Below are 24,714 nucleotides of genomic sequence, written 5' to 3'. Positions count from 1 at the left end.
TGGCTAGCTTTCTAGATTTTCAGCTCATTACTCTGATGTGTATAGCTGCCACTGTAACAGGGTGAAGATGGATAAATTCACAACAAAAGAACGAGAAGAAGGTAGAAAGAGTAAGCTTAACTTCTGTGGAGATGCTAACATAATGCTAATTGAGAAACTACAGTGATTTCATTGTCGGTGACGCAGATTGGTCATACAGAATGTTCATCTTTAGCTTGAGAATGTGCTGTCCCCGAGGAAGCCCCTTCCGTAATGCAGACTTCAAGTTGAAGCAACCATGGGGGAAGGGGAATACTTTGAGGAGGATACATGTGTAGATAAACATAAAAATACCTGTCAAGCAGAAGGTGAAAGTGGGGGAAACAGTACCACGGGGTACTGACCCAAATTAGGCTGCCGAAACCAAAGCCTCGCTGTTTATGTTCTACAGCAGTTTGGATCCCCATCCTGTAGAAGATTGTTTAGGTTTTAGGAAACGTGTTTAGGTTTGGGAATCTCCTTTTCTTGATCTCACATCCACAGTTCAGAACGAAGTGAAAGGAATATAGAGATGGGGGTGGAGAGTTACTGCAGAAAGGCACGAACAAATAGCTATCGCTTGACCTGAGCGTGCTGTTGTGCCAGGACTTGACCTGCCCACGTGAACTGATAGTGCTGTGTCATGAAGAAATTACTATCTGAGGCCCCAGTGTTTTAAGACCTCAGTTCTGCATGGGATGAGCTCTGTATCTATAGAGAACCGCGTGGACTTCACAGGATCTGTTTTTGAATGTGAAGCTCTGCCCAGGCAGTCGGCTGCAGAATTGTGTCCTTAACACCGTCAGCTGTAGTTATAAGGCTGTTCATATTCAATGTAATTTGGGTGCCTGTTACATAGCCAAAACCCTTGTTACGTCATTTTCCCAACCGAGGCATGAGCAGAAGCCCTTCGCTGTACAACACCTGTAAAAAGAACAGTGTACTTCACATCCATCTAGTAAATTAAGGCATGTGACTTTGGTCTGTGGGTCTCAACAACCTTTGCTCGTGTACCTGCCTGAATGTCCCCTTAGATCTGCAGCTGTGTCTCGGTGAGAAGGTATGGCAGCATTTGTTTTCCCCCAGGGAAGCACAATGGCAGCTCTTACCTGTCATGCTGCAGGTGACCGCTTGCTGCTGGCCAGGACCGTGGAAGGATGCATCCTCTGCACTTTTGTGTGAAGTTGTCTCAAATATGGTGATGAACATGACTATTGAAATACTGTATTTTGTATAACTTAGAACGTGTAAATACACTTTTAAAACTGATCTGTTCTATGAAGTAATAAATAAGTGCTTCCATTGTAATTCCTGGATATTGTTAATGCTTCATGTAGCTTGATTTGGGACTACTTTATTTTTTTTTTTTTCCTAGAGAACTACAGAAATCAAAAGCAAGATTGATGTTGTGGAATCTTAGTCTAGTTGTGATGCTTTCTATCGAGACAAAACGTGTTAAAAAATGAGCTACTTAAGCAGAGAAACTGAGAATTTGAGGGAACTGATTCTCTTCCAATCTTTCTTTAAGGGTAGTCACCCATGGCACCGGTAACTGTATTCTTCCTACCCCATTAGCTGAGCAATTAATTTTGCTGTGTGTGAGTAGCATTTGGAAAGTGGCAGTGTGAAATGATCCGTAACACTTAGCGATTGAGGAGAACGAAAGGGTTTTTAACCGTTTTCTCTCTTGGCTTGAACAGATCTGCCTCCACCCTTCAGCCAGACTGCAGCGAGTTGCAATGGAACAGTGAGTGTTACTGAAGCTCACTTGTAACCTAGATAGCCTACATCTCTATTAGATGCGTTATGTACGTAGATGACACGGGTACCCTGTCTTGGTTTTGGAGGGGGAAAGTAATTAACGAGTTGAGGTTTTGCTGGATGCTGCACAGCTGGAACTCTCATCAGCTTTCACGGCCTGTTCTATCTTGTGTTAAAAGAGGAACAGTGGAGCAAGCTGGGTTGATGGTTGGACTAGGTGATTGTACAGGTCCCTTCCAACCTTAACGATTCTAATCACAAGCAGTCCGTTAGGAGACGCCAACGCTTTGAGGAGGTGTGAAGGCCTGGAGGCCTGAGGTGAGGAGGTCTGTCGGTGTTCAGCTAGGAGATCAGCCTGTGATAACAGCCTCTCCAGCCATAACGTAACTTCTTTGTCTTCGATGCTGTACTGGAACAGCCTTTGTCTGGTATCAACTGCTTCTGTGGTGTTCCATCAACAGCAAAGCTACAGCATCTTTTGTAGCGAGCACAGATGATCTCTTCCTCCCCCCCACCCATGTCTCTAGGCTATAAAATAGCTAAGCGTATGTGCAGGGTGTTCAGAAAATTCTGTTCCTGTGAGGCTTTTTCAAAGGCATTCAGTTTGAACTGAATAGTCAGAGGGAACTCCTGTCCGCTACATTTGGCCTAAAATTCGGTTTCCTCTTGGATAAAAACATTTTGTTTGGCTTCAGACGTGACACTGGTCTGTCCCAGCCGTTCAATGGGATGGACGACAGATTGCACAGTATTTATATGAGACACAAAGGAACCTTAGTTTTACTACGCATTAAGTTGTATCAGCTCTTGGATGCCTACTCCGAGAGGTCGTCTCAGTAATTCCTGTAAACGTAGCTGCTTTTCAGAGCAGCCCATGAGGTGTATTTGAGATCATTCTGGCTGAGAGATCCTATAGAAACAAAAGAAATAATAAAGATTGTGTAGTGGCTGGCTAAAGCTATGTTGCCATAAATGGTTTTAATTTATAGACGAATCTTTTGTCCCAAACTACTTACGTTGTACATAAACCTACACACTCTTGGCAGCTGATAGGGGAAAATAAAGGTGCTTAAACAGCAATCAAATGAAGAAAGGGCATTTCACTGTTGCAGAGTTGGTATTATTTTATATTTCCATTTATGACACTTTTTAAATTGTATAAACCACAGATTTGAATTCTCAAAAGTCTTCAGCTTGGATTTTGTGAGTAGTTTCAATCCTCTCACCTCTCTGCTCATAACTGGTTTTTAAGAGAAATAAAAGCTTTTGTTTAAGATGTAAAATTTTGACTGTATTAAATTCTGTTAGTACCCTTCCTTTTTAAGAAATAAAAAGTATATTCCACTACACAGAGGTTGGGTAGTTTTGTTCTCTAGATAGCAACCTGCGTGCTGTACGCTTCAACCACCAGCATTACACCTGCACTTTGCACTGGAGTTGGTAGATGCTGAAGAGCTGATTGCCTTCGTGCTCCCGCTGCTGTTCCCACATGTTAACTATTGGGTGTGCAGGCAGCTGCTATCCGGCTCTCCTTCTCTTCTGAATTAATTGGTTTAAAGACCTGCAAGGTTTTGAGGACAGCTTTTCCATTCCTTTCTTTTTAACTTAAATTTCGCTTTGTTGTTTCTTTTTCTTTTTTCCTTCCAAGGGTTGGTAGCTAACCATCAACCTAGTGGGAAAGGAGTGGTAAGAAATGCCATTTATACACTCAGTGTCTGACTGAGGAAGTCTCTCCTTTCCAGAGGACGATGCTCAGTTCCCTTGGCCTCTTGCAGTCTATGATAGTTCTACCTGAGATACGTGCTCCCAAGGAAGATGAGGTCACTGGCCTTTTAGTGCATTTGGACCATTTTAGCATATCCTGAAAACGCAGTAAGGTTGACTTTGATTCTTTGCTTTTGTTTAAAGTATCTCCCAAAGAGTATCTTGTGATTTGGGGGGTGGGGGCAGGTAGGAAAGAAATGATTTCAAACAGGAAACGTAGATGTTCACTGATTGTTTTCTGACGTCTGAGGAAGGGAAGAGGTGCACAGTCTAGGCACTATAGAAAGTCTATGAAGAACGGCTTAAGCTCTTGTTCAAAAGGGTAATTCTGAAACGTACGCATGAAGATGACTATGAAGATGGCTATCTGCAACCTACTGTGGTGGATTAGCAAATGAATTGGTGTGCTTTTGCAGAAGGAAGGAAGCGTAACTGAGTAGCTTTCCTCTGGCTACCTGCCTGAGACATGATTAGCGATTCAGGCAATCTGAGCAGGAAAGCTAGACAACTAAAAGCCGTGTAGAGGAAGGGGCCTGACCTGTGCTGTGCCTTGTAGGCCAAGAACGTGGCATTGCCAAAACAAAGTACTGCAGTAGATAACTGAATGGCTACAAGGGCGTGTTGGATGCATCCTCATCGTGCTTCTTGGCCTCGATGCTAGAATCAGTGGGAGATGCTTGGTATCTGTTCCCTGTTGTGAGCGCAGCTGGCAGCAGTGCGGATGTTGATAATGAAGTGCCTTCTTTCCAGGGCGATTGTAGGCCCTCTTGGGTGTGTGGGGGACAAGTTTCTAAACATGCCAGCTCTGCACATTGTATTGCTCGTTCCTTTCAGGAAATGGAAGTGCTTTCTCCTGCTTGTAGCCATTAGCGATCTGAAAGATGGCAATGGAAAAATAGCAGCCTCTTACTCAACCTCCTTCCTGTTATAGGCCGAGGGGATCTGCTGACTTCGGGACTCGAACTGCATTCCATTTTCCTCTTTTCTCCTCTGATTTGCAGAGCAGCAGGGAAAGGATCTGTCTTCTGGTTTCTGCTGCTCTGAAATAGCAACTGGAATGCTTCTATTGAGAAACGTGCAACAGCGGTGTACACCAAGCTCGGGGTGGTTGCTTCCTGCTGGTTGTGATAGCTGATTAGATGTGGCCATTGGAGAGAACATTTTAAGCATTTTATGTAGCTTTCAAACGTTACAACTCTCAACTGGGATGACTTGGGCTTTGCGATGTTCAACCCATGGGTGACCAGGTTGCAAAAGTGTTTTCAACTTCCTCTTGCCCTTAAAACAAGAAGAATGAAAGTAACTGAAGAGCAAGCTGATATCTTCCCTGCTGATGTGCAAAGCTGGAGGCAGCCTACTGTGGGCCTGGTGAAGCAGCAGGACCTGCAGCGGGGTGGGCATCCCAACTCCTGAGTGGGACGTTGTTGGAGACCCCGTGTGTATACCAGGCACTACAGCCAACATTGCCTGCAGTGGGAGGAGGCAGAAGACTGGAGATGCGGTTGTGTAAAGGATTCAGTCTTTCACCCCGTCCCAGTGCTGGGAGGGGAATGCGTTCAGGAGGTGGGGAGGGAGATCGTTACTGGACTAAGGAGTGAAAAAGCAAGGGGAGGGAACCAGGAGCAAACCAGTCGTGGTGAGGATTTAAGATAGAAGTCGGCCATTTATGCTGGAATGAGGTGTGTGGGGGGGGGGGGGGGGGGGGGGGCGGGGTGTCCCCGGGAAATAATAGCAAAAGGGCAACAGGCGACGATCTTCCTTCCCTCTGAACAGGGAGGAGGCAGAAGAGGGCCGGGCGGTTGCCTCGCTCCGCGCCTGGCTGGGGGCGCAAGGCCTGAGCCGGGCCCGTCGGTACTGCCAGATGGCGGCGGGGCGGTGTCATGGCGGCGACCTACCGCCAGGTGGCGCTGCGGCAGCGCGCAGGGCTGCGCAGCGGCGCTCCCCCGGTCCTCGAGGCCCCGCGGCGGGGCTGGGTGTCCCGGGAGTGTCCTGACCGCCCCATGGAGATCCTTCCTGTTCTGCTTGGAGGAACTGCGGTAGCCCTCTGGCTGGAGGAGGGAGTGACCTTTCTAAGGTTACGGGGGGAAATGGGGAGGACAAGGCAAGGCGGGGAGAAGGGACGGGACGATTTAGGGGTGAGGAGAGGGACGGGTGAGTACGGGAGGCCCGGGGGAGGTGGGAAGGTGCAGGGCAGGAGGGCTGCGGAGGATGCTTCCTCTGGGACCGCCACCCTGTGCTTGTCCGTCCGTGGCCGTTGCTCAGGACCAGCTCAGCAGGGCCGCCAGCATTCGCCCCCCGTGCGCCCGCGCCTGGACGGCCGCACGGCCCAGCTGAGACTGCGGGGAGAGCTGGGGAAGGAGCGAGGGGAGTTTAAAAATAGTCCCCTTTGCATTTCTGCAGCTGTCATTGTCAGCTCCGCGTGAGCCTGAGGCGCCCCGGCTCCTATTTGCACAGCGACGTACGCAATGGGAGACACGTGGGCACGGCCGCGGGCTGGGAGCGGGGACAGCCGTGACATTTACCCGGCACGGCCCGGCCACAGCACTGCCGCAGCCGGGAGCCGCCGAGCCGGCCGTGCCGCTCCTGGGAAGGGGCTGTGGGATGGGCTGGGGGCTTCAGAGGGCAAAGCAGAGCTCCGGGACCCCGTGCTTGCCATGCTGGGCCTGGACGCTGCGCTGCGTGGCCCGTGTCTGCCTCCGGAGCAGCACGGAGCCACAGATAGTGCTGAGTCGGGGCGATTCCTGAGTAAACGTGGCATGTGCGGGCAGGTCAGGAGGACGGAGCCTCCCAGCCTATCTCATCCCCAAACGCGTCCATCCCTCCCACCTTCTGGCCAGGAACTGAGCCATATGTCTGCTCGCCGTCGGTTCCTCTCCTCCTCCAGAGATCACCGGCTTTCACGCTATGTAAGCCGGCAGCCAGACCGCCTGGGGTGACGCGTGAGTCATCGCCGTGCGGTTATTTAAAGTCCGTCCTCTGAGTGCCAGCCACGTGCCTGCGCTGCGCGGGAGGAGCAGAAAGCGCCGGAGGAGCCCCGGGTTGGCGTGCCGAGGGACGGCCACAACAGCTACGTCCAAACCCACAAACCGACCGCAGGAGGTGGCCGTGTCATTGCCCGCCATTGGTTACCGCACGCGGTCCGTTGGCCGCCGGCACCGAGCGGTGCTGTGCTTCTCCCGGTGCTGGAACGGGAGCCAGAAGCTCAGCCCGAAGCCTCAGGCAGCTGCGGGCTTCCAGCAGCAGTTAGGAAATGGATGTTCTCGCTCGTAAATATTTATGGCAGATTCTAACTACTCCCTGATGTTTTCCATTAGGACTGACATCCCAGAGTGATGAGTAAGCCCCAGCCAATGCCATTCTTGGCGCAGCATCACTCCGCTGGGCCCGCAGAGGAGCCTGGCCTGTGGATGAGGCTCTCTCCCTGCTGGCACCACAGGGACGTGGGGTTCAGCAAATGCTGGGGTTAGGCTGGGCCTTGCCGCTGTCCTGCCCTGCTGAGAGGTGGTGGGACCTTCAGGCACCCTCTCTGGGACTGCTCATGGTGCCCCGGTACAGGGCTGGCCCTGCATCCCCATGGAGATCTTCTCACCCCTGGAACCCACACAGCATAGCCTTTCTCATTGATATCATACAGCATTTCATAGAACCATAGAATCATTAAGGTTGGAAAGACCACTAAGGTCATCCGGTCCAACCATCAACCCATGCCTGTGACCGCTCTAGGCCACGTCCCTCAGTGTCACACGTACCCATCAAAGCATCACAAAGGTATCAGGGGAGATATTGGTGCTAATTGCTCATAAGCATTTCCAGAAAAAGCCGGCCCTCCCACTCCTACAAACCGCATTACAGCCCCAAACACTGCTTCCACCCAAGGCCTTGGGCTCCAAGCCCATCTGCAGCTCAAACCTCCCTCTGCTGAGCCCTCCTACGCCGTTCTGCTGCATGAGACCTCCGCTCCTTGTTGCTACAGCTGTAGAAGCAGGGGCTGACAGAGCAGGGGAGGGATCGGCGCTGCTCCAAACACGTGCTTTGTGCTCCAGCTTAATCTGCTTCAGGCCCTCGGCAGCTGCTGTTTATGGGATCTGCTGTCTGCTGCCAGAAGTCCATGTGAGCCTCGGGACCTTCGCTGCAGTGATGGACGTGCTCAGGGCGGTGCAGAGTCCACACTGAGCCTGATCCCAGCAAAAAGCACCAAGATTTTCACTTATCACCTTAATTCCACCACCTGGAGAGAGCTCTGGACAGCGAGCAACAGTTGGAGAATGATTCTGGGCACAAAGAATCCTAGAATCATAGAATGGTTTGGAGCTGGAAGGGACCTTAAAGCCCACCCGTTTCCAACCCCCCGCCGTCACCCAACGCCCCATCTGTTATAGAGTTGTTCAAGGCAGGGTTGGATGGGGCCCCGGGCAGCCTGAAGATAGGGAATGCCCTGCAACAAAGCCCAGAGGTGGGTGGCGGGCAGCCCTGCGCTGCGCTCAGGTACGGTGACAAGCTGACACCTCGGCGGCGGTGTCAGGAGGATTAAGCCCTGTGGTATTTTTGTAATAGCAGAACTCTGAATCGCAGCTTCCCGGCTAAATTGCGCTTGAGTAATGCTCTCATGACTTGACTATCTCCCCAACATTTTAATTAGTCATTTCTGTCTTCCCTCCCGCGACACGCTATAAGTACTAAATTATTGTTATTAGCACAAAATGGCTGCCCTCACGCCCACACCCACACAGCTCTTTTCAAGATGGGGCTGTGTTTCAGAGGCATGGGGTAATCTCCAAAGCATTTCTGAAGCCACTGGGGGAAAAAATCACCAACGCCATAGAACAGATCTAGAAATCATCCCTCTGTACTCAGCTCTGCTGAGGCCGCGCCTCCAGTGCTGTGTTCAGTTCTGGGCCCCCCACTACCAGAACGACATGGAGGCCCTGGAGTGTGTCCAGAGAAGGGCGGCGGAGCTGTGAGGGGTCTGGAGCACAGCTCTGATGGGGGGCGGCTGAGGGAACTGGGCTTGTTCAGGCTGGAGAAGAGGAGCTCAGGGGAGACCTGATCGCTCTCTACAATGACCTGAAAGGAGGCTGTGGTGAGGTGGGGGTCGGCCTCTTCTCTCAGCTAACAGCGATAGGACAAGAGGGAATGGCCTCAAGTTGTGCCAGGGCAGGTTCACACTGGATATTAAGAAACATTTCTTCTCAGAAAGAGTGATGCTGGTTGGAACAGGCTGCCCAGGGAGGTGGTGGAGTCACTGTCCCTGCAGGTATATAAGGAAAGGGTAGGTGTAGTACTTAGGGACATGGCTTAGTGGGCAGTACTGGTGGTTGATGGACAGTTGGATTCGATGATCTTAGTGGTCTTTTCCAACCTCAATGATTCCATGAATCTATGAAATAACCCTTTTGCCTCTTTTTTCACAGCTGACTTGGGGGCTGGCACCCACTGAAATCAACCATGTTTGATATTGAGTGCAAGAGAAAGAGACAGGCACTGGAGAAGAACATCTGTGGCAGAGGTACAGGGCAGGAATTTGGCAAGGTCTCTTCCACCACTGAGTGCCCTTGATGCCCCTCTATTGCATCAGCATCCATGATGTGTCAATGCCCCATTGCCAATTGGCTTCTGATTAAACCCCTGTGGACGTTAATGAGATTTCCTTCTTCTCTAAACCAGTGGTCATGGGTAATTTTGGACATCCTGGGAGGGGTGGCAGAGCCGAATGCAGCACCCTTCAAAGGCACAAGGGTGTTTTGGGGACTTCCAACAAAGCGAGAATCCACCTTGCAAAACCCATTGTCCCAGTGGTGAGTGGAGGCCAGTCTGAACAAGCTGTCCATCCAGCTCCCCTCATCCCCAGCCATGCAATCCTCGCATCTGCTGCCTGCTCTGTCATTAGCTCCTGGGCCACTGCCAGTGGCTGTGGCAACACCTGAGCTACTAACTGGGCTATTGCAGCCACACCAGGGAGCTTGTGCCAGACGAGCCATGTGCTGCAGCACAGCCTGAGCTCACACAGCTGTGTGCCATGCTGACATTGATAGAAATGTTGCATTGCTGCATGCAGGTGGTTGTGGCCAACTTCCCAAGTTTCCTGGTAGGCATGTTCCCATCTGGTGAATGCTGGTACCTGTGGTGGCTTTACCTGCGCTCATAGCCAGAGAGCTGGGAAAGCTTGCCACACTCCTGGGGTCTTCTCATGGGCTCTGGCAGCAGGTACATGCGGTGGCAAACAGATGGAGATGCAGATGCATCCCTTCAATTCCCTTTTTATGGCCTGCCTGGTGAAGAGCATTGGCACCAGGAGGTGCTCCAGGCAGGAGCAGAGTAGGCTGTGCCCAAGGGCAGGAAGCTCTAGAGAGGCCCTGCAGCCTGCCTTGCTGAGTGAGATCCACCAAGTGACAATTACCTCCTGCAGCAGCAGTTGCCAATTCCCCTGCCAACATTATCCCCCAAAAGCAGGAAGCCTGGCTCTCCAGCTGGCCCAGGCTCCTTGCATCCAGGCCTGGGTACAAGAGGAATGTGGAGCTGTTGGAGCAGGTGCAGAGGAGGCTGCAAAGATGCTCAGAGGACTGGAGCACCTCTTCTACAAAGACAGGCTGAGGGAGCTGGGCTTATTAAGCCTGGAGAAGAGAAGGCTGTGGGAAGACTTCATTATGGCCTTCCAGTACTTGAGGGGAGCTTGTAAACAGGAGAGGGAGTGACTTTTTACACAGGCAAATAGTGATAGGACAAGGGGGAATGGCTTTAAACTAAAAGAGGGGAGATTTAGGTCAGATGTTAGGAAGAAATTCTCTACTCAGAGTGCAGTGAAGTGCTGGCACAGCTGCCCAGAGAAGCTGTGGGTGCCCCATCCCTGGAGGTTCAAGGCCAGGTTGGATGGGGCCCTGGGCAGCCTGAGCTGCTGGGCGACAGCCTTGCCCACAGCATGGGTGGGACTGGGTGGGCTTTGAGATTCCTTCCAACCCAACCATCTTGTGATTCTATGATTCTATGATTCCTTGTACTGGAGGAGACAAAATTAGTGATGTATCTTCATCCAAGACACTTTCTGATGGGAGGTAAAGATTGATCAAGCCAGCATTTGAGAACTCCTTCTCCATCAAGACACCTTGTTCCTGCCTTTGTGGCTCTGCAGTGATGATGGACAGCTGCCTCCAGCCCTACGTGTGAGGCACTAGCCTGGGGGAAGGCAGTTGTGCAACTTCAGGGGCCACCGCCGGCGTTCTAGATGATGATGTCCAGCCCTGACTGGTATGCAGCTGTACTGGATGGGCAAGGGAAGGGTCCAGTCCACGCTCCCCCAGGAGGCTTCACGGGTGACTGCTGTGGTCCCTAAGTGACCTGGCATAACAAGTTCCTCCTGCTTTCCAGGGAAGTTGAGTGATGTGCAGCTGCTGGGGACACGTGGCACTCGTGCTGTGTCCCCAGGGCAGCCAGCACTTTGTCCCCAAGCACTGCAGGGCGCTGAACACCCAGGCCAAGGTCAGCATGGAGCCACTGGGGTTTTCCCATCTTCTGCTTGGCCATGGGAGGGGACAGAACAGACTCTACGAATGGGAGGACAACGAGATGTGGTGAGTGGATTTCTCCTGCAGCAAATGCCAGTCTGGAGCAGCTGTTGTGGAGCAGATGTTGGTTAGATGTGCTGTGCTCTGCTTACTACAAAGCTGTTGAAGTCTTCCGAAGTCATTGGCTTCCAGAAGGTTTCCACTTATAGGCAACACCAGTTGGTCAAAAAAAATAAAATAAAATAAAATAAATCACAGAGTGCATGGGGAAAATAATACTTCTCAAAGAGTACTTTGGAGAATGAAAACAATTCACTCTAAGATTAAAAATTGACCAGATGATAGTTTTAATGGGCAAGTTTCTAGTCTAAAGGAATATTGCTCCTTGGTGGATGCTTAGCGATGGCATGACTGGGATGGATCAGCCATCTGTCCCCAGCATGTCTCTATTTAGGACGAGAGATAATGGCCTTAAGTTATGCTGAGGGAGGTTCAGATGGCTATGAGGGAAAATTTCTTCTCAGGAAGAGCAGTGCTGCAGTGGCACAGGCTGTCCAGGGATGTGGTGGAGTCACTGTTCCTGGAGTGTGGATGTGGCACTGAGGGACACGGTCAGTGGGCACAGTGAGGATGGGCTGATGGTTGGACTGAGTAATCTTAGAGGTCTTTTCCAACCTTAATGACTCCATGATTCCATCCCTCAGCATCCTCTCCTTTCTGCTCAGGGGACCATGAGAGGCACCAGGAGAAGCGGATGGGTACCGGAGTGCTCTGCGTGACCATGGGGGAACGTATCCTCTCCTTGGACCTGAGCACCTCTGTGTCAGTGCTGGGTGGGATCTGCCACGCTGGGAGGGCTGCAGCAGCACTGCCCATCACCCCATTACCCACTGCCTCCTGTGGGTGTTGGCTTTTTCTGCTGAGAGCCACAGCTGCAACTTCTGCAAGCGCTTGCTAGCTGATTCACTCCAAGGAAAACTTTGCCCTCGGTAGAAACACCCTGTGGAGCAAGAGGGACGCGCTCCCTCACAGAGACCTGCAGCAGCAGCATGGCTCCTGTGCCACGTCAACGAAATCAAGTGGAAAAAAAAGCCCTGACAGTGTCCACGGTGGTTTCCTCAGTGTTTGATGAAGGTGAGGGTCCCCCGGGCCCTCCTACAGGCAAAACGCGGACATGAATTTCTCTGCAGGGGTCTCATTGCCCTCACTCTCTCCATGGCGATGGGAAAACCTCACATGTCCCTCCCAGCACGCACTTGCCAGGCTGGAGTCACTCTTGCTGTTGGCTGTGGCCACATAGATTGGCTGTTGCACGAACTGGCTGTCCCCAAGTGGTACAGATAGGAAGCAGCATTCACACTGGCAGGGGCTTTGCAGTGTTCTTCCATGTCCTGGTTCTGCCCTAGTGCAAGAGCCAGGGCACAGCGAGGCACCTGCGCAAAGTGATGTTTGTCCCCAGCTACGCCATGGCCCCGAAGGCTCTGTGGCAGTGGGAAGTGCTCACCTGCCAGAGCAAACTTGGGTTGCTCTTGCTGGGCCTGTATTTAGAACACAGGCCAGTGCATGGCTGTCCTACAGCTGGCTTTCCATGCTTGCGTAAGGCAGTGGTGCTGTGACTGCTGCTGTCACAAGCTGAAAAACGCAGGGGTAAGCGTGGCATTCCCCTACCCAAGCTGTCTCCTCCTTAGAGTTGACTGCCTGGTGACTCAAGTAGCAAGTTTCCCTCCTTAGCAGCAGAGCTTCCCACAACATGCATCTGAATGACATCCCCACACCCTTGCCTTGCTGAAACCACCCCCTGGCTCCAGCAGATGAGCCCCACCTTGCTGCCACATATTGCACCCCATTTGGGGACTGACCTGCTCAGCGCCTCGGCCTGCTGTCACGCTCACAGCCAACACTCACACACCCTGCTCACGCAGACAGGGCAAGGGCAAGCACCAGGAACAAGGTGATGCCAAGCTGTCACCTTAAACCCCGCTCAGCTATCTGCTCTGAACTAACCACGGGCACTGCCCCCTCTGCACACCTGAGCCCAAGAAGGGCTTGTGTCAGAGCCAGGCAAAAGCAGGGCAAGGAGCAGGCAGGCACAGCCGCCCTCTTCCATTTCCAGAAACGTGGCAAAGGGCGAGAGTCGGTGCGCACTTCAGATGAATGATTACATGGGGTTTGAGACACAAAGGGGAAAAAATAGCGTTGTTGCTTAGCACAGCGTGACAGTCACATGGCGCGCAGCGTGCCTGGCTCCCAGGGCTCGCAAACCCAAGGGCAAAGCAGCACCAGCTTCTCCAGGAAGAAATTCAGACCCGAGGGCTGCAGACTGCCAGGAGCCCGGAGCTGCTCCTGCTGGCAGCCTGCTGCAGGAAGCCAGCTATTCGGGCAGCTGGGCTGCCTGAGGGGCCCAGGAGCACTGCAGCCGAAGGCGCTGCTCCCTGCCTTCCCCCTCCCCAGGGCACTGAAGCTTGCTGGGAGGCAAAGCAGCCGCTGCTGTCCCTGGGGAGCTGCCCCTGGCACAAAGCTGGGCAGCACCAGCAAGGCCAGCACAGCAGCACCTCCGTTAGCACATCTCACCGGACAGCAACAGACGACGAGCAGTTATTATATCATGCTTTTAATACAAACTTAAAAAAATCTGGAACAATAGAAACTGTACAGATTTGATCAACCTTTTTTTTTTTTGTTGTTTGTTTGTTTTTTAACTAAATCTCTAGACACGCCAATGTCCCGTTCCAAAATATTGCACAACATTCTGAATACAAAACTGATTGTATTCCTCCTTCGCTACAGAAAAAGAAAAAAAAAAAAGAAAGAAAAAATGAAAAAAGAAAAAAAAAAAAGCCATCAGTCCCCCAAATCCCCCCCCTCAGAGCCCCCCCTGTCTCAGAAAGGAACCACCAAAGCACACACAGATCCTCCACCCGGAGCAGCACGGATCTCTTCCATTCATTCATTCTCCACAAGGCAACTTCCCATTCGCTGCTGGCAGTGGGGCGGGAGGGACAGGAGGAGGCTGAGCAGGGGAGAAAGGAATCTTCACTGCCTTTTTTTGTTTGTTTGTTTTTTAAGGTTTTTTTTTTCCTGAAAAAATATTTTTCTCTCTCCTCTTTTTAAGAAAAAATCTTGAAAAGAAAAAAATTACAATTTTTCTTCTTTTTTTTTTTTACGTTAGAAATATACATATATTATATATACCTCTTGCATTTTACAAATGTAGCAAATTATTCCATACAAACGGACATCAACAAAAAGAACACAAACCCATAAAAAATAAAAGTTAAAAAAAAAAATTTTCTCTCTTCTCTCCCTAAGAAACCAGGTAAATTAGTGCAGGTTTTAAAAAATAAAATTGAAGCTGAACGCCTACATCCAAGACTAGAAAAGCCCTGAAAAGGCTGCTAGTTTCCATCGCTGCCTGATGCCGGGGGAACGCTTCTGAAGCACACTTGTTTGATACAGAGCTTGGTCCCTCCCTCCCCTCGCGCCACGGTTCCCAACGTGGCTATGGGGGCAAAGCAGCATCAAAGCTTCACACGCACAGAATCGGGGCTCCCTGCCTCTCCCCAAAGGTGCCAAAGGGGTCCGCTGTCCCGTTGCGGCGACTGGCAGGTGGCACTGCCAGCACTGGGGACAGCCGGGTCCCATGAGCGGGGCCCTGGCAGTCAGTAGTGTGCTCCCAGGGAGAGGGTGGCAGTGGTAACATCTGTAAGTAGGTTAAAAACCAAACAGAATAGGCAAAGAAAGACGCAGACGGCTCAGCTGTTCCCGAGCAGCTTGCTCCAGCCTGGAAACCCGCAGGGCTGAGGCTACGGACGCCATTTTGGGAGAAGCCAAGTGAGCTGGCCCGCCGTGCCGGTCATAGCCCGATGGCAGCAAGCAGCCTGCTGGGGGCCTGCCCCCGCCAGAATGGAAATGCTCCTCAAGATTGTGGCAGCGATGGCCCCCCACACCCATCCCGTTGCCTCTGCAAAGGCTCACTGGCAACAACAGGAGGGCTGGCACGCCTTCATCTTGGGTCAAGGAGAGGGAAAAAGCACAAGCTGCAGACCGCCTCCCTGAACGGGGAAGTCCTGAAGGAGCACATTGGTACAGCAGCCACAGAAATGGGTTTCAGAGGGTGCTCCAGAGACATCGTTTCAAGAGAACTAAACCCCGAGCCCAGCAGTCAGCAAAAAGCTCATTTTTCTTTTAAACTTCAAAAATTGGAGTCTCATCACTGTTTCTCTCCTCTCCGCACTCTTCCGTGCTCCCACCACAGCCTCCAAGGAGGCTCCTTCACAGCCAGGTGTTCTCCAGCCCCGCCTGGGGGCTCAGACCCTGGCACAGAAGTGACCTGTAGACCACTTACCATCACTCAAGACAGCAGCTTCAACAACATAGCCTTTTCTCTTCCCCAAAATAGCGCTGCCTCTAACTACAAAAAAAAATCCCCTCTCTAAGATGAAGATAAATCCACAGCCGGCAACAAGAGCTCAAACCTAGGACCAAAGGATCACGAGTGAATGCTCAGCCCTGCAGGTAGGGTGTCCACCAGGAGGGGACAGGATCCAACAGCTCAGCACCACCTCCTCACACAGGGACAGACCTGCAGTGTTCCTACGCTGCAGGGCTGTCCTCTGAACCAACCCCAAAAGGGCACAGAAAAGCCCCTTGGCTGGTGCACAAAAGAGACTGCAAGCAGTGCTGCCCTCCCATAGCTGGAGTTGAGAGGGGGCAGCAGGTGCTTCTCAGCACAGACAGAACTGAACGCTAGCCTGGCCTCGCCAGCCTGGAGCAACAACAGCGCAGCAGCATGAACCTCCAGGCACACGAGATGCTCTCCGCTCTCCCTCCCACACATACAGCAGTAACAGCAAAGCAAGCCCACCTGGTCCTGCCTGCCCCTCCTACAGCCAGGTGGGAGGGGAAAGGGAGCACTGTGACCTATATCTGTGCCCATCTGGGGCTGGGGAAGGTGGAACACAACCCAAAAGACCAGAGACTCATTCAAAGAGTAAAAAAGTGAGTAGGAGAAAAAGCACAGGGACTGAGTTAAAAAAACAAGTCAGTGCTTCAGAAGCGTTGCCAGCACAGCGCAACAACACTGGGCTCTCTCTTTTTCCAAGAAGCTATATTTATAAGATTTGAATATTTTCTGTATATTTCTGTTTTCTCTCCCCGTGTGTTTTGTTGTTGTTGTTGTTGTTCCCTCCCTCCCTCCCCTGCCCCCAATACTCTCCTTCCCTGCGTTCAGTTGGCCAAGACAACGGGCTGGAAGGACTGGCTGGGATACTGCATGGCGTTCAGGTTGTAGCTGAGTCCTTCCACAAAGGGAGACTTCTCCAAGAAGAGGCTGTTGGTGCTGCCGCCGAAGACCTGAGCCACGTCGAAGGTGCTGCCTGTGCCAGCGTTGAACTGCGATGCCGGAGGGATGCTGCTGGCCTGGCTCTCGCTGGCAACACCGTCGAAGAACAGGCTACTGGCCCCTGGCGAGCTGCCGCTGTAAACGAACTCCTTGGCATTGGGGGAGAGCTGCGACTGTGGGGCTTGGCTCCCAGCGTTCCCGACGAAGTTCAGAGAGTGCATGGACAGGGAGAGGCCCTTGTGCTTCAGCAGGTTGGTAGTGGGCGACCTGACCATCCGTGGCTGCTGCGTGGCCCCTGCGCCACCCCCCCCTCCTCCGGCTCCTCCGCCCTTCTTCATCTTGGTGGAGCCGAACTTAGTGGCAGCAAATGTGGCAGTGGTGAAGGTGATGGGCTGGGCAGAGCGAGGGATGAAGGTGGGGCTCGGTGACTGGCCGAAAGAGGGGGATGGAGAGTTGGACAGCGAGTTGTCCTGGCTGCCAATGGGGACGAATACCTGGGCGTCAGGGTTGAAGCTGCTCTTGATTTCTTTGTCCAGCTCAGCAGCGCTGCAGCCCTCACTGTCATCCAGGTAGAGGACCTTAACGGAGCCCTTCTCACCGATCTGGTAGGAGACCTCGAAAGGATCGATCCAGACGCTCAGTTCTTCTGGCACGTTGGCACGCACATCCTCCACAGCCAGCCCACTCCGCTTGGCCGCCAGCTCCACTACCGGGTCCACCGTCTCCCCAATATGAACGCAGCGGTAGCCTGAGCCCTTCAGAGGCTTCTCCGGGTACCAGTGACCCTCATATTTCTTCTTCAGCAGGCGCTCTAGCTCCTCACCGAACAGGTCCGCCCGCCTCCGAGGAAGCTTGTTGTACAGGTATGAGATGATGAAGTTAAGAGCAACTTTAATCTCCAGATGCATACTCCCTTCACAGCAAGCAAGTCAGGGCAGTGTATTAAAAGAGACAAAATGACACACACATAGACAAGATTTGGCTCCAAGCAGACCTAGAAAAAAAGAGAGAAAAGGATGGATGAAGATGAGAAAATACAGCAACTCTCCACCCACTGAGATAAACAGCCACGCTGTTTCATTAGCAGAAGCGGAACAAGCAGCGATGCTCACTAGGCGTCAGCCCAGATTTCCTGGCGCTGCTGGGAAGCAGCCTCCCTGGTCCTGTGCAGAAGAAACAGGAGCATAGCTGCTCCCTGCACACAGCTACGTGTCGTGTACCCATCTCGCTGCCAAAAGCAGGCAGGCCAACTGCCTGCTGTGGCAGAGCTATTTCAGCCAACACGCCTCGCTACGCCCTGGCACCCGGTTGCTTCCAGCACAGCTCCCTGCAGCCGCCTCTCCAAGCACACGAGCACCACCTGGAAGCCTCGTGACTCTCGGCAGCTCTGCAGGAACCCGTCTGGAGATGGCTCTCCTTGGGAGGCCAGGAGCACCACGTCCTGCCGGCACAGGCAGGAGGATAAGGAACAAGGGAGGATGCGGAGGCACCAGCTGCCAGACCTTGTTTACTCTCCCTTGACTGGCAGACACGTAGATATCTTATTAAGTGTACCCAGTAGAGGCTCAGTCTAGCCGCAAGCTTGAAATCCCAGCTTAATTCAGATGGAGGCAGGAAATGTGCACAGGGTCACAAGATGCACACGTGCCACCAGCTTGTCCAGCACTGCTCACATCCCTCTCCCTGTGCAGAGAGCAGGTGAGCACTGCCAGGGCCAGGTACTGAATAAAAACTGGAACTGCTTGCCAGAGACTGAAGTAATCTAATCCTCTCTCTCCTCTCACTCGCCCAAGGAGGTCTTTGAAATTGAGAGAATCCACAAAAGCACAGTGTGAAACCACAACACTCAGCTCTCCCATTACACTCTGATTTGGGAATAGCGTTTACCTGTGTACAACCCCCAGGTAGGTCTGCACCGTGCGCTGTCACCCACCCAGAGCAAACGCATCCCACAGATACCTGATGAGGAAGCGCGCTTCCAGCAGCCTACACACCTCTCTGCAGGCCAGCAGAATATCCAGTTTTTAATTGGCAGCTTCGTCACAGGCTGCTCAGCCTTCAGCTACCCTCACCTTGCTCAAGAAGCCACACAATGCTCAGCTGCCTTCCTAACATGGGCTGCGGGGATGCTCTCATGCAGTGCCTGGCGGTGTTTACGACCTGTGCCAATTATCCGGGGGCGGGGATAGAGCACAAACCTCAGCTGTCAGCATTCCCCTAAAAAAGCAGGAGCCCAGCAGCAAAGCCCCGCACCCAGGCTAGGAGGAACTGCCCAGACTTGTTGGCTTGGGCTGGCTGAGTGGTCAAGTAGGATTAAATAAGCACATTTTAAGAAAACCCTCAACTATTTTTAGGCTTTATTACTAAGAAAACAAACAGGTAGATTCTACATTTTTCTTTCTGTATGAACTGGAGTTAAAGAAGGCTCAGTTTAAGGAACCAGCAGCAAATCCCACAGCCCAAGCCTGCCAATAGCAAGGCCAGTGCTGGACAAATCCCCTTCGGGTTTAACTCGGCAACATGAGAAACCACAGGAATGAGACCAGAGACTGACCAAGAATGGATGAACACCAAAGAAGCAATGGGAAAGCAGAGCTTCCAGCAGGAACAAAGGAGGAATCGTTTCCAGAAGGCAGAAGCCTCAGGGCTGAGACAGAGCCCTGTGCAGAGAGGAGCACTGAGCAGAGCCCCGGAGGAGCACAGTGACCTCTCAGAGAGGGCTCACAGAGCACAGTGACCTCTCAGAGAGGGCCCTGGGCTACCTCAAGGGGAGGTTCTATGAAACCCTGCTTGCTATGAGGCTCCCAAGGAGTGGGAAACGTGAGACCCCAGCAAATACAGCAGGAAAAAAAAACGGCCACTTGGTATACCTTTACATCTCATGTGCTATATGCTAACCCAGACCCAACATTAGTGAGAGTCCCGAGGTTACAGGTAGGGAATGGAGGATCCCCCACCCTCAGCAGCCGTCTGCACGTCCCTCTTCTCTTCCACCGAGTCCTCTCTCTATAGAGGAGCACACCCTGAACCTTCTCTATGAAGGAGACGGATTAATCAACCCCAAAGCTCATAGCGGCACTCCAAAAGGCTCAGAGCCACCGCTCCTGCTTAGGCTGCTAACGAGTAGAGGATCTGCTCCCGGGGACCCCTCGAGCTCTTCCAAAACGTATTCACACAGCGACAGGCAAAGAAAAGCCCGCGGTGCAGCCGCACCGGGGCCGCGCCGCCCCACCCCCCTGGCCGCTTCCCCAAGGCCGGCTGCCCCCGTGCCACCGCCGCCATTACCGCCCAGCCTCGGGGCCGCCTCCCGCCGCGCGGCACTCTGGGAGCTGCAGTCCGCGCGCCCCCCCCCGCGCCGCCGCGCTCCCCGTGACCCACTTCCCCTCCGAACTACGACTCCCGGCACGCCCCGCGCGCGGCCCCGCCCGCCGCCCCAGCGCTGCCTCGGTGGGGCAGGGCGAAAAATTTTCCACGGCACATGCGCGGTGCGCCGCCGCCCGCCCCGGAGCAACGCCCCGAAGCCAGGGACCGCCGGGCAGCCGCCCCCCTCCCTCCTTCTCCTCCTCCTCCTCCCTCTCCCTGTCAGCGAAGGGGGGGGGGGTGGGGGAGAAGGCGAGGCGGCCCCCCCTCAGGCCGAGACCCTCGAGGCGGCCTCACGAGAACAGAACCGGGCCTGACCTCCACCCCCGGCAGCGAAGGGCAGCCCCGGGCCGCCGGCGGAGCCCTCCCCGGCGCAAAGCCGGCGGCGGCTTTGTTGAGCGCGGCAGGGCAGAGCCTCTCAGCCCCCTTAAAACGCACGGAAAGCCCCGGAACGCCGCCCTCGGCCCAGTCCGTCAGTCCGAGCCCTCCGCCCCACTCACTGTGTTCTCAGCTCCAGGCTCTAAGGGGGCCGGGGGAGCCCGAGCGCTGTGTGCCGCTCTCCGCCCCGTCCCTCGCTTCTCTCTCTCTCTCTCTCCGTCGAGCGCTGCGCTCCCTCCGCGGGGCGGGCCCGGGGGTGGCGTCGCGGCTGTAGGGCCGAAGGTGCTGAGGGACGCCCGGAGGTGTGGGTTCGAGCACGGCAGCCGCCTCACCCCCGCCGGCCTGGAGCCGCCCGCGCCCTGGCCCCGAGTGAGCCAACTCACGGCAAACTTTCACCCTTAGCAACCCCGCGCACGGATCCGCGCTCCCGACCCGCGTGATGCGGCCGCGAAGGGGCGGGCCGGGACTACTTCCCCTCCCCTCAGCGCCGCCCGGTGCTCTGAGCCCGCGGGGGAGGGGAAGGAGTTCTATTCCTTTTCTTTTTTTTTTTCTTTTCTTTTTTCCTTTTTTCTTTCTTTTTTCTTTTTTTTTCACTCTTTTTTCACTCCGTGCAGAGGGGCAAGCAGCACTAGGGAACGCAGGGGCGGGGGGCTTAGCGGGGATCGGGCGGCTGACCCGAGGTGGGATCTCCCGCCCCGCGGCTTCACTGAGTGCCCCTCAGCGGCCTGGCGCTGCCTCCCACACCGACCCCTGTGAATGAGTCCCGCGGCCCCTGGGATCTCCCTCCCCGCCTGTGGCCACCGATCTCCTGGAAAGACCCCGCGCCGGGAGCAGCCCCCGCCCCGCCGGTGGCGGACTATTTGTTCACAGTGCGCCTGTGTGCTTCCGCCGCCGCGAATAGGGCCGGTCCGGCCACGGCGGAGGCGAGCCGCAAGGTGCGCCGACAGCGGAGTGCTAAAAATAACTGAGGCGTGTTAGCAACAGCCTCCCCATTGGCCGGTCGGGCCCGGCGGCGCGTCCGGATTGGTGAGTTGCCTCAGCCAATGAGACGAAGGGGGTGTGCGCGCGGGGCGGGGCCGGGCTGGGCGCGGGGTCTGCTGGGGGTTGTAGTTCCCAGGCCAGGGAGGCTGCTCTTTCGGCGGTGTGAGGGCCCCAGCCCTTCGTTCTACAGAACTCCCAAGGAACCACGCCACATCGCGTAGTGGCATTTGTCTTGTAATACGATTTCTGAACACAGCCATACATGCAAAGGTTTCTTTCACTGCCTATTTTCATGAAGGGTCAAAGACCACCAGAGCAGTTCCCCATCCCCCGTTCAGATAATTTTCCACAGCCACCCTCCCCCAGCACCAAATACCAAGTTTCTCTCCTGCCCTGCTCCCACAGAGACCCTCAGCATCTTTCTGGGTTTTGCTCGTCTTGCCTCAGTCAGGAGCCCTTCACCATAGAATAGAATAATTAAAGTTGGAAAAGACCATTAATACCATTGAGTCCATCGGTCAGCCCATCCTCACCATGCCCACCACCAACGTCCTTCAGTGCCACATCCACACGGCTCCGGAACACCTCCAGGGACGGTGACCCCACCACCTCCCTGTGCAGTCTGTGCCACTGCAGCACCGCTCTTTCAGAGAACAAATTCTTCCTCATATCCAACCTGAACCTCTCCCGAAGTCTCAAGGACCTGAATCTCCCCTGCAATCTCAGGAACCTGATGTTTGCCACAGAGCAGGGCTGCTTTTGGAGCCAGTCAGCATCACACAGTTAATGCCATCCTTTCTAAAAACAAACAAACAAACAAAACAAAACAAAACAAAAAAAAAAACAACTTTGGAGTGTTTCTCTTACACAGGGAAGGGGGGAGAAAGAGCAGAGGAAGATTGTGAAGAGCTGTCGTGAGCAGGTTTATTTTCATCACTTGGAGTTTAACAGGAACTCAGCTACAAAAGAACTCCCTAACAATCCCTTGCTTGGCTGGAAACAAAGTCACGCTGTCAGCCAGCAATCAGGAAATCAAAACGATGGCACTATTTATAGCATCGTTAAGAAAAATGGCAATTACATTGCTAAAATCCTATTGTTGTTTTAATAAGGAGTTACTAAGAGGGTGTTTACACACCGGGACTCTTTAAGATATTTGCATCTTGACCACGCTCCTGTAATTACCCAGCCGTGCCGGCCCACGTGCGTGCGGAGGAATCCTGTCCCTGTATCCGCTCCTGCATTCCCGGTCCTGCGGTGTTACGTCAAAGCACAGCCACCGAGTCGCATACACAGAGGGCAGGAATGGCCCAGCCGCAGGGGCAGGGTAAGTCCTGCTGAGCTCATCAATGCTGAGGAAGGGCAGTCAGGTTTGTAATCAGCATAATTAACACCGCCGTACCCTGAATCCTCTTTACATCCAAGTCACACGACAACCTCAAGGAAATGGATTTCTTTTTCCTGCTATTGAAATAGGCAAAACATCTCCAGCTGATCTCCATAACGAGAAAGCAACATCTCTGCAGGTAAGGTTTCTGAAAGCAGGATTGCACCTATGCGCTGGGGAAGCTCAGAGGTTGGCTCAAGGCATCTGCCAGCCCTCAGCGTTTTTTTAAAGGTCATGTTTCAGGCTCAAGGGCTTTGTCGATGCCCTTGATGAGACGGTTGAGTGACGGGAGGTGCGTTGGAGAGCTACTGCTGAGCTCAGAACTGAGCTGTGACACAGTGGCTGGCCTTTGGTCAGAAGGGGTGTGTAGGGAACATCCCTGTTTCACAAGGCAGCGATGCCTTGTTAGTACTGGCAGCAGAGACCAATTACCTAATAGGCCAAGAGTTCCCATGTTTCTCCTCCCCCTCTGTGTAAACATTTAAAATAAAAGGATTTTTTACTTATTACATAACATTCTTTTGATTGGAAAAAAAAAAAATCACTAACTTTACCTAGAAAAGTAATAGCAGAAAGACCTTTAGCCCCATGCACTCAGGATTTGCAGCCAGCACCATGGGGGTTCAGCCCCATGGGAAAGGCAGTATTCCTTCCACCTGTCCTTGCTCCTTTGCCTGCAGCCAGGGAGCCCCTGAATAGCCTGCACCAGGAGCACCAAGGTTGGTGATGCCTCTCCAGAGCCTAACAGCACACAGCAGAACACTCCTCATTCCCTCCTTCACCACCCCTTTACTATGTGCTCCGGGATGCAGTACTGACAGGAAATCTACTGGACAGGAGTGATCTCAATGAGTTTTGTTCTGTCGATCTCTTTAGGTAACAAATACTGCATTTTCCTGGTGGCCCCGCGTGGTCACCCCACTGCTGAACAGACATCATCGCCATGCAGCAAAGCTGAGTTTTTCTGGGCGACCCAGCTGTATCCGTTACCCCTGTCTGAATAAGCAGCTCCAGGGCAATGTCCCATCCGTGCTCTGAAAGTACCAGAAAGGCAGCAGCACTGAACCGATCTGAGCAGCAGCAGCATTTGGCATTCTCCCCAGAGCTGTCTGAGCAAACAAGGCAAAGGGAAAAGCGCCCGTCCCTCCCTCTCTCCACCTGCCCAGTGACTCAGAACAACTAGAAATGGCAGCTTTGCTCTTGCTGCTGCCAAATGCAGACCAATACACCCAGCAGAGCGAGGGCAGCAGGAGTGCCAAGGAAGTAAGTGTGCTCAGCCCTTTTTGGGCTGGGGGAAGGGATGAGGGCTCTCAGATCTCTATAGCAACCCCTGGTTAAATGGTCAGGAACAAGGGCAGCTCCAAAATTAGATCTTCTAGGGTACCCTGCACCAGAGGCAGTAACTGAGAAAAAGAGAAATTCAAACTTCATTTCCCACTGGCTTCACTGAATGACATTTCTCATCTAAAAAACTTCAGGGAAAGAAAGCAGAAAAGATATGTACCAACCTTCTGCATTCCTTTTGTGATAACCAAGGCAGCCTGACTGAGAGTAACCGATAAATTCTGGTTGAAGTGATAAAGTTCCAGGTACAAAAAAAAATCTACACGTCATGTAATGGTTTTAAAGAAATACAGAATTAGACGCAGCCGATAATGGCTTTGACATGAGCTTCCCAGCCAGGAACAAGAGAAAGCCACTTACTGAGGCAGAAATACTCAAAGAGTGGGTTTGCTGGAACCAGAGAACCGGTTTGCTCCGAGTATATTGGCAAATGGCATCCACGTTAGTAAAAAAAATAACCAGAAGCTGTGCAAGGGAACTAAGGTGCAGGGAAGAAGACATACAGATGTTCTCAAGACTTCAAAAAGCTTGGAAGAGAAAAATAGAATTAATTGCCAGGGGGGGAGGGAGGAACAGCTGAGATAGCTGTAGGACCACTCACAGCTAGAGCCAGCTACAGCAGCAGGAAATGACTTTTATGGGAAAGAAGATCACAATTTGTCTGCTTGTTTTCTCTTAGTTGAAATACCTAAACGGCTACAATAGGCAGAAGAGACATTTAAATCAGAAAGAAGCTAGAGGAATCAGTACTAGCTTCAGGGGAATAACTGAAATCCCAGAAGGTGCCTTATACAGGCAGTGACTGCCCTAACTGGAGAACACACTGTGCTTTATGAAGACCTTAAGGACCATGGGGCATGGTACAGCCCTAATTTAACCAC

At 52.9% G+C, this 24,714-nt stretch overlaps 1 protein-coding gene and 1 long non-coding RNA gene across 3 annotated transcripts; both read right to left on the bottom strand.

The window, feature by feature from the left end:
- Window positions 1-1,349: 1,349 nt before the first annotated feature.
- On the bottom strand, window positions 1,350-6,480 carry LOC101748546. Its single transcript, XR_211068.5, has 2 exons — window positions 6,370-6,480; window positions 1,350-4,821 (listed from the first exon to the last, which is right to left on the bottom strand). It is a non-coding gene; the product is annotated as an uncharacterized LOC101748546 (long non-coding RNA).
- Window positions 6,481-13,637: 7,157 nt separating this feature from the next.
- Window positions 13,638-20,492, bottom strand: TOB2 (transducer of ERBB2, 2). Of its 2 annotated transcripts, none has more exons than NM_001012534.2 (2): window positions 20,244-20,492; window positions 13,638-17,377 (listed from the first exon to the last, which is right to left on the bottom strand). In NM_001012534.2, exon 2 carries the CDS (start codon window positions 17,289-17,291, stop codon window positions 16,269-16,271), a length of 1,023 nt encoding a protein of 340 aa, NP_001012552.2. In that variant the 5' UTR covers window positions 17,292-17,377; window positions 20,244-20,492; the 3' UTR covers window positions 13,638-16,268. The 2 variants fall into 2 exon arrangements, with proteins under 2 accessions (NP_001012552.2, XP_046794805.1); XM_046938849.1 differs by lacking the exon at window positions 20,244-20,492 and adding an exon at window positions 19,669-19,702.
- Window positions 20,493-24,714: the final 4,222 nt, after the last annotated feature.

Source organism: Gallus gallus, chromosome 1 (assembly GCF_016699485.2).
Source record: "Gallus gallus isolate bGalGal1 chromosome 1, bGalGal1.mat.broiler.GRCg7b, whole genome shotgun sequence".
Classification (NCBI taxonomy): domain Eukaryota; kingdom Metazoa; phylum Chordata; class Aves; order Galliformes; family Phasianidae; genus Gallus; species Gallus gallus.
Note: the sequence above shows the minus strand (reverse complement) of the source record. Positions and strands in the feature narration are given on the sequence as shown.

What these genes read in the sequence shown, in the direction of transcription:
- TOB2 (NM_001012534.2), bottom strand. Translation starts at nt 17,291, where the DNA reads ATGCATCTGGAGATTAAAGTTGCTCTTAACTTCATCATCTCATACCTG.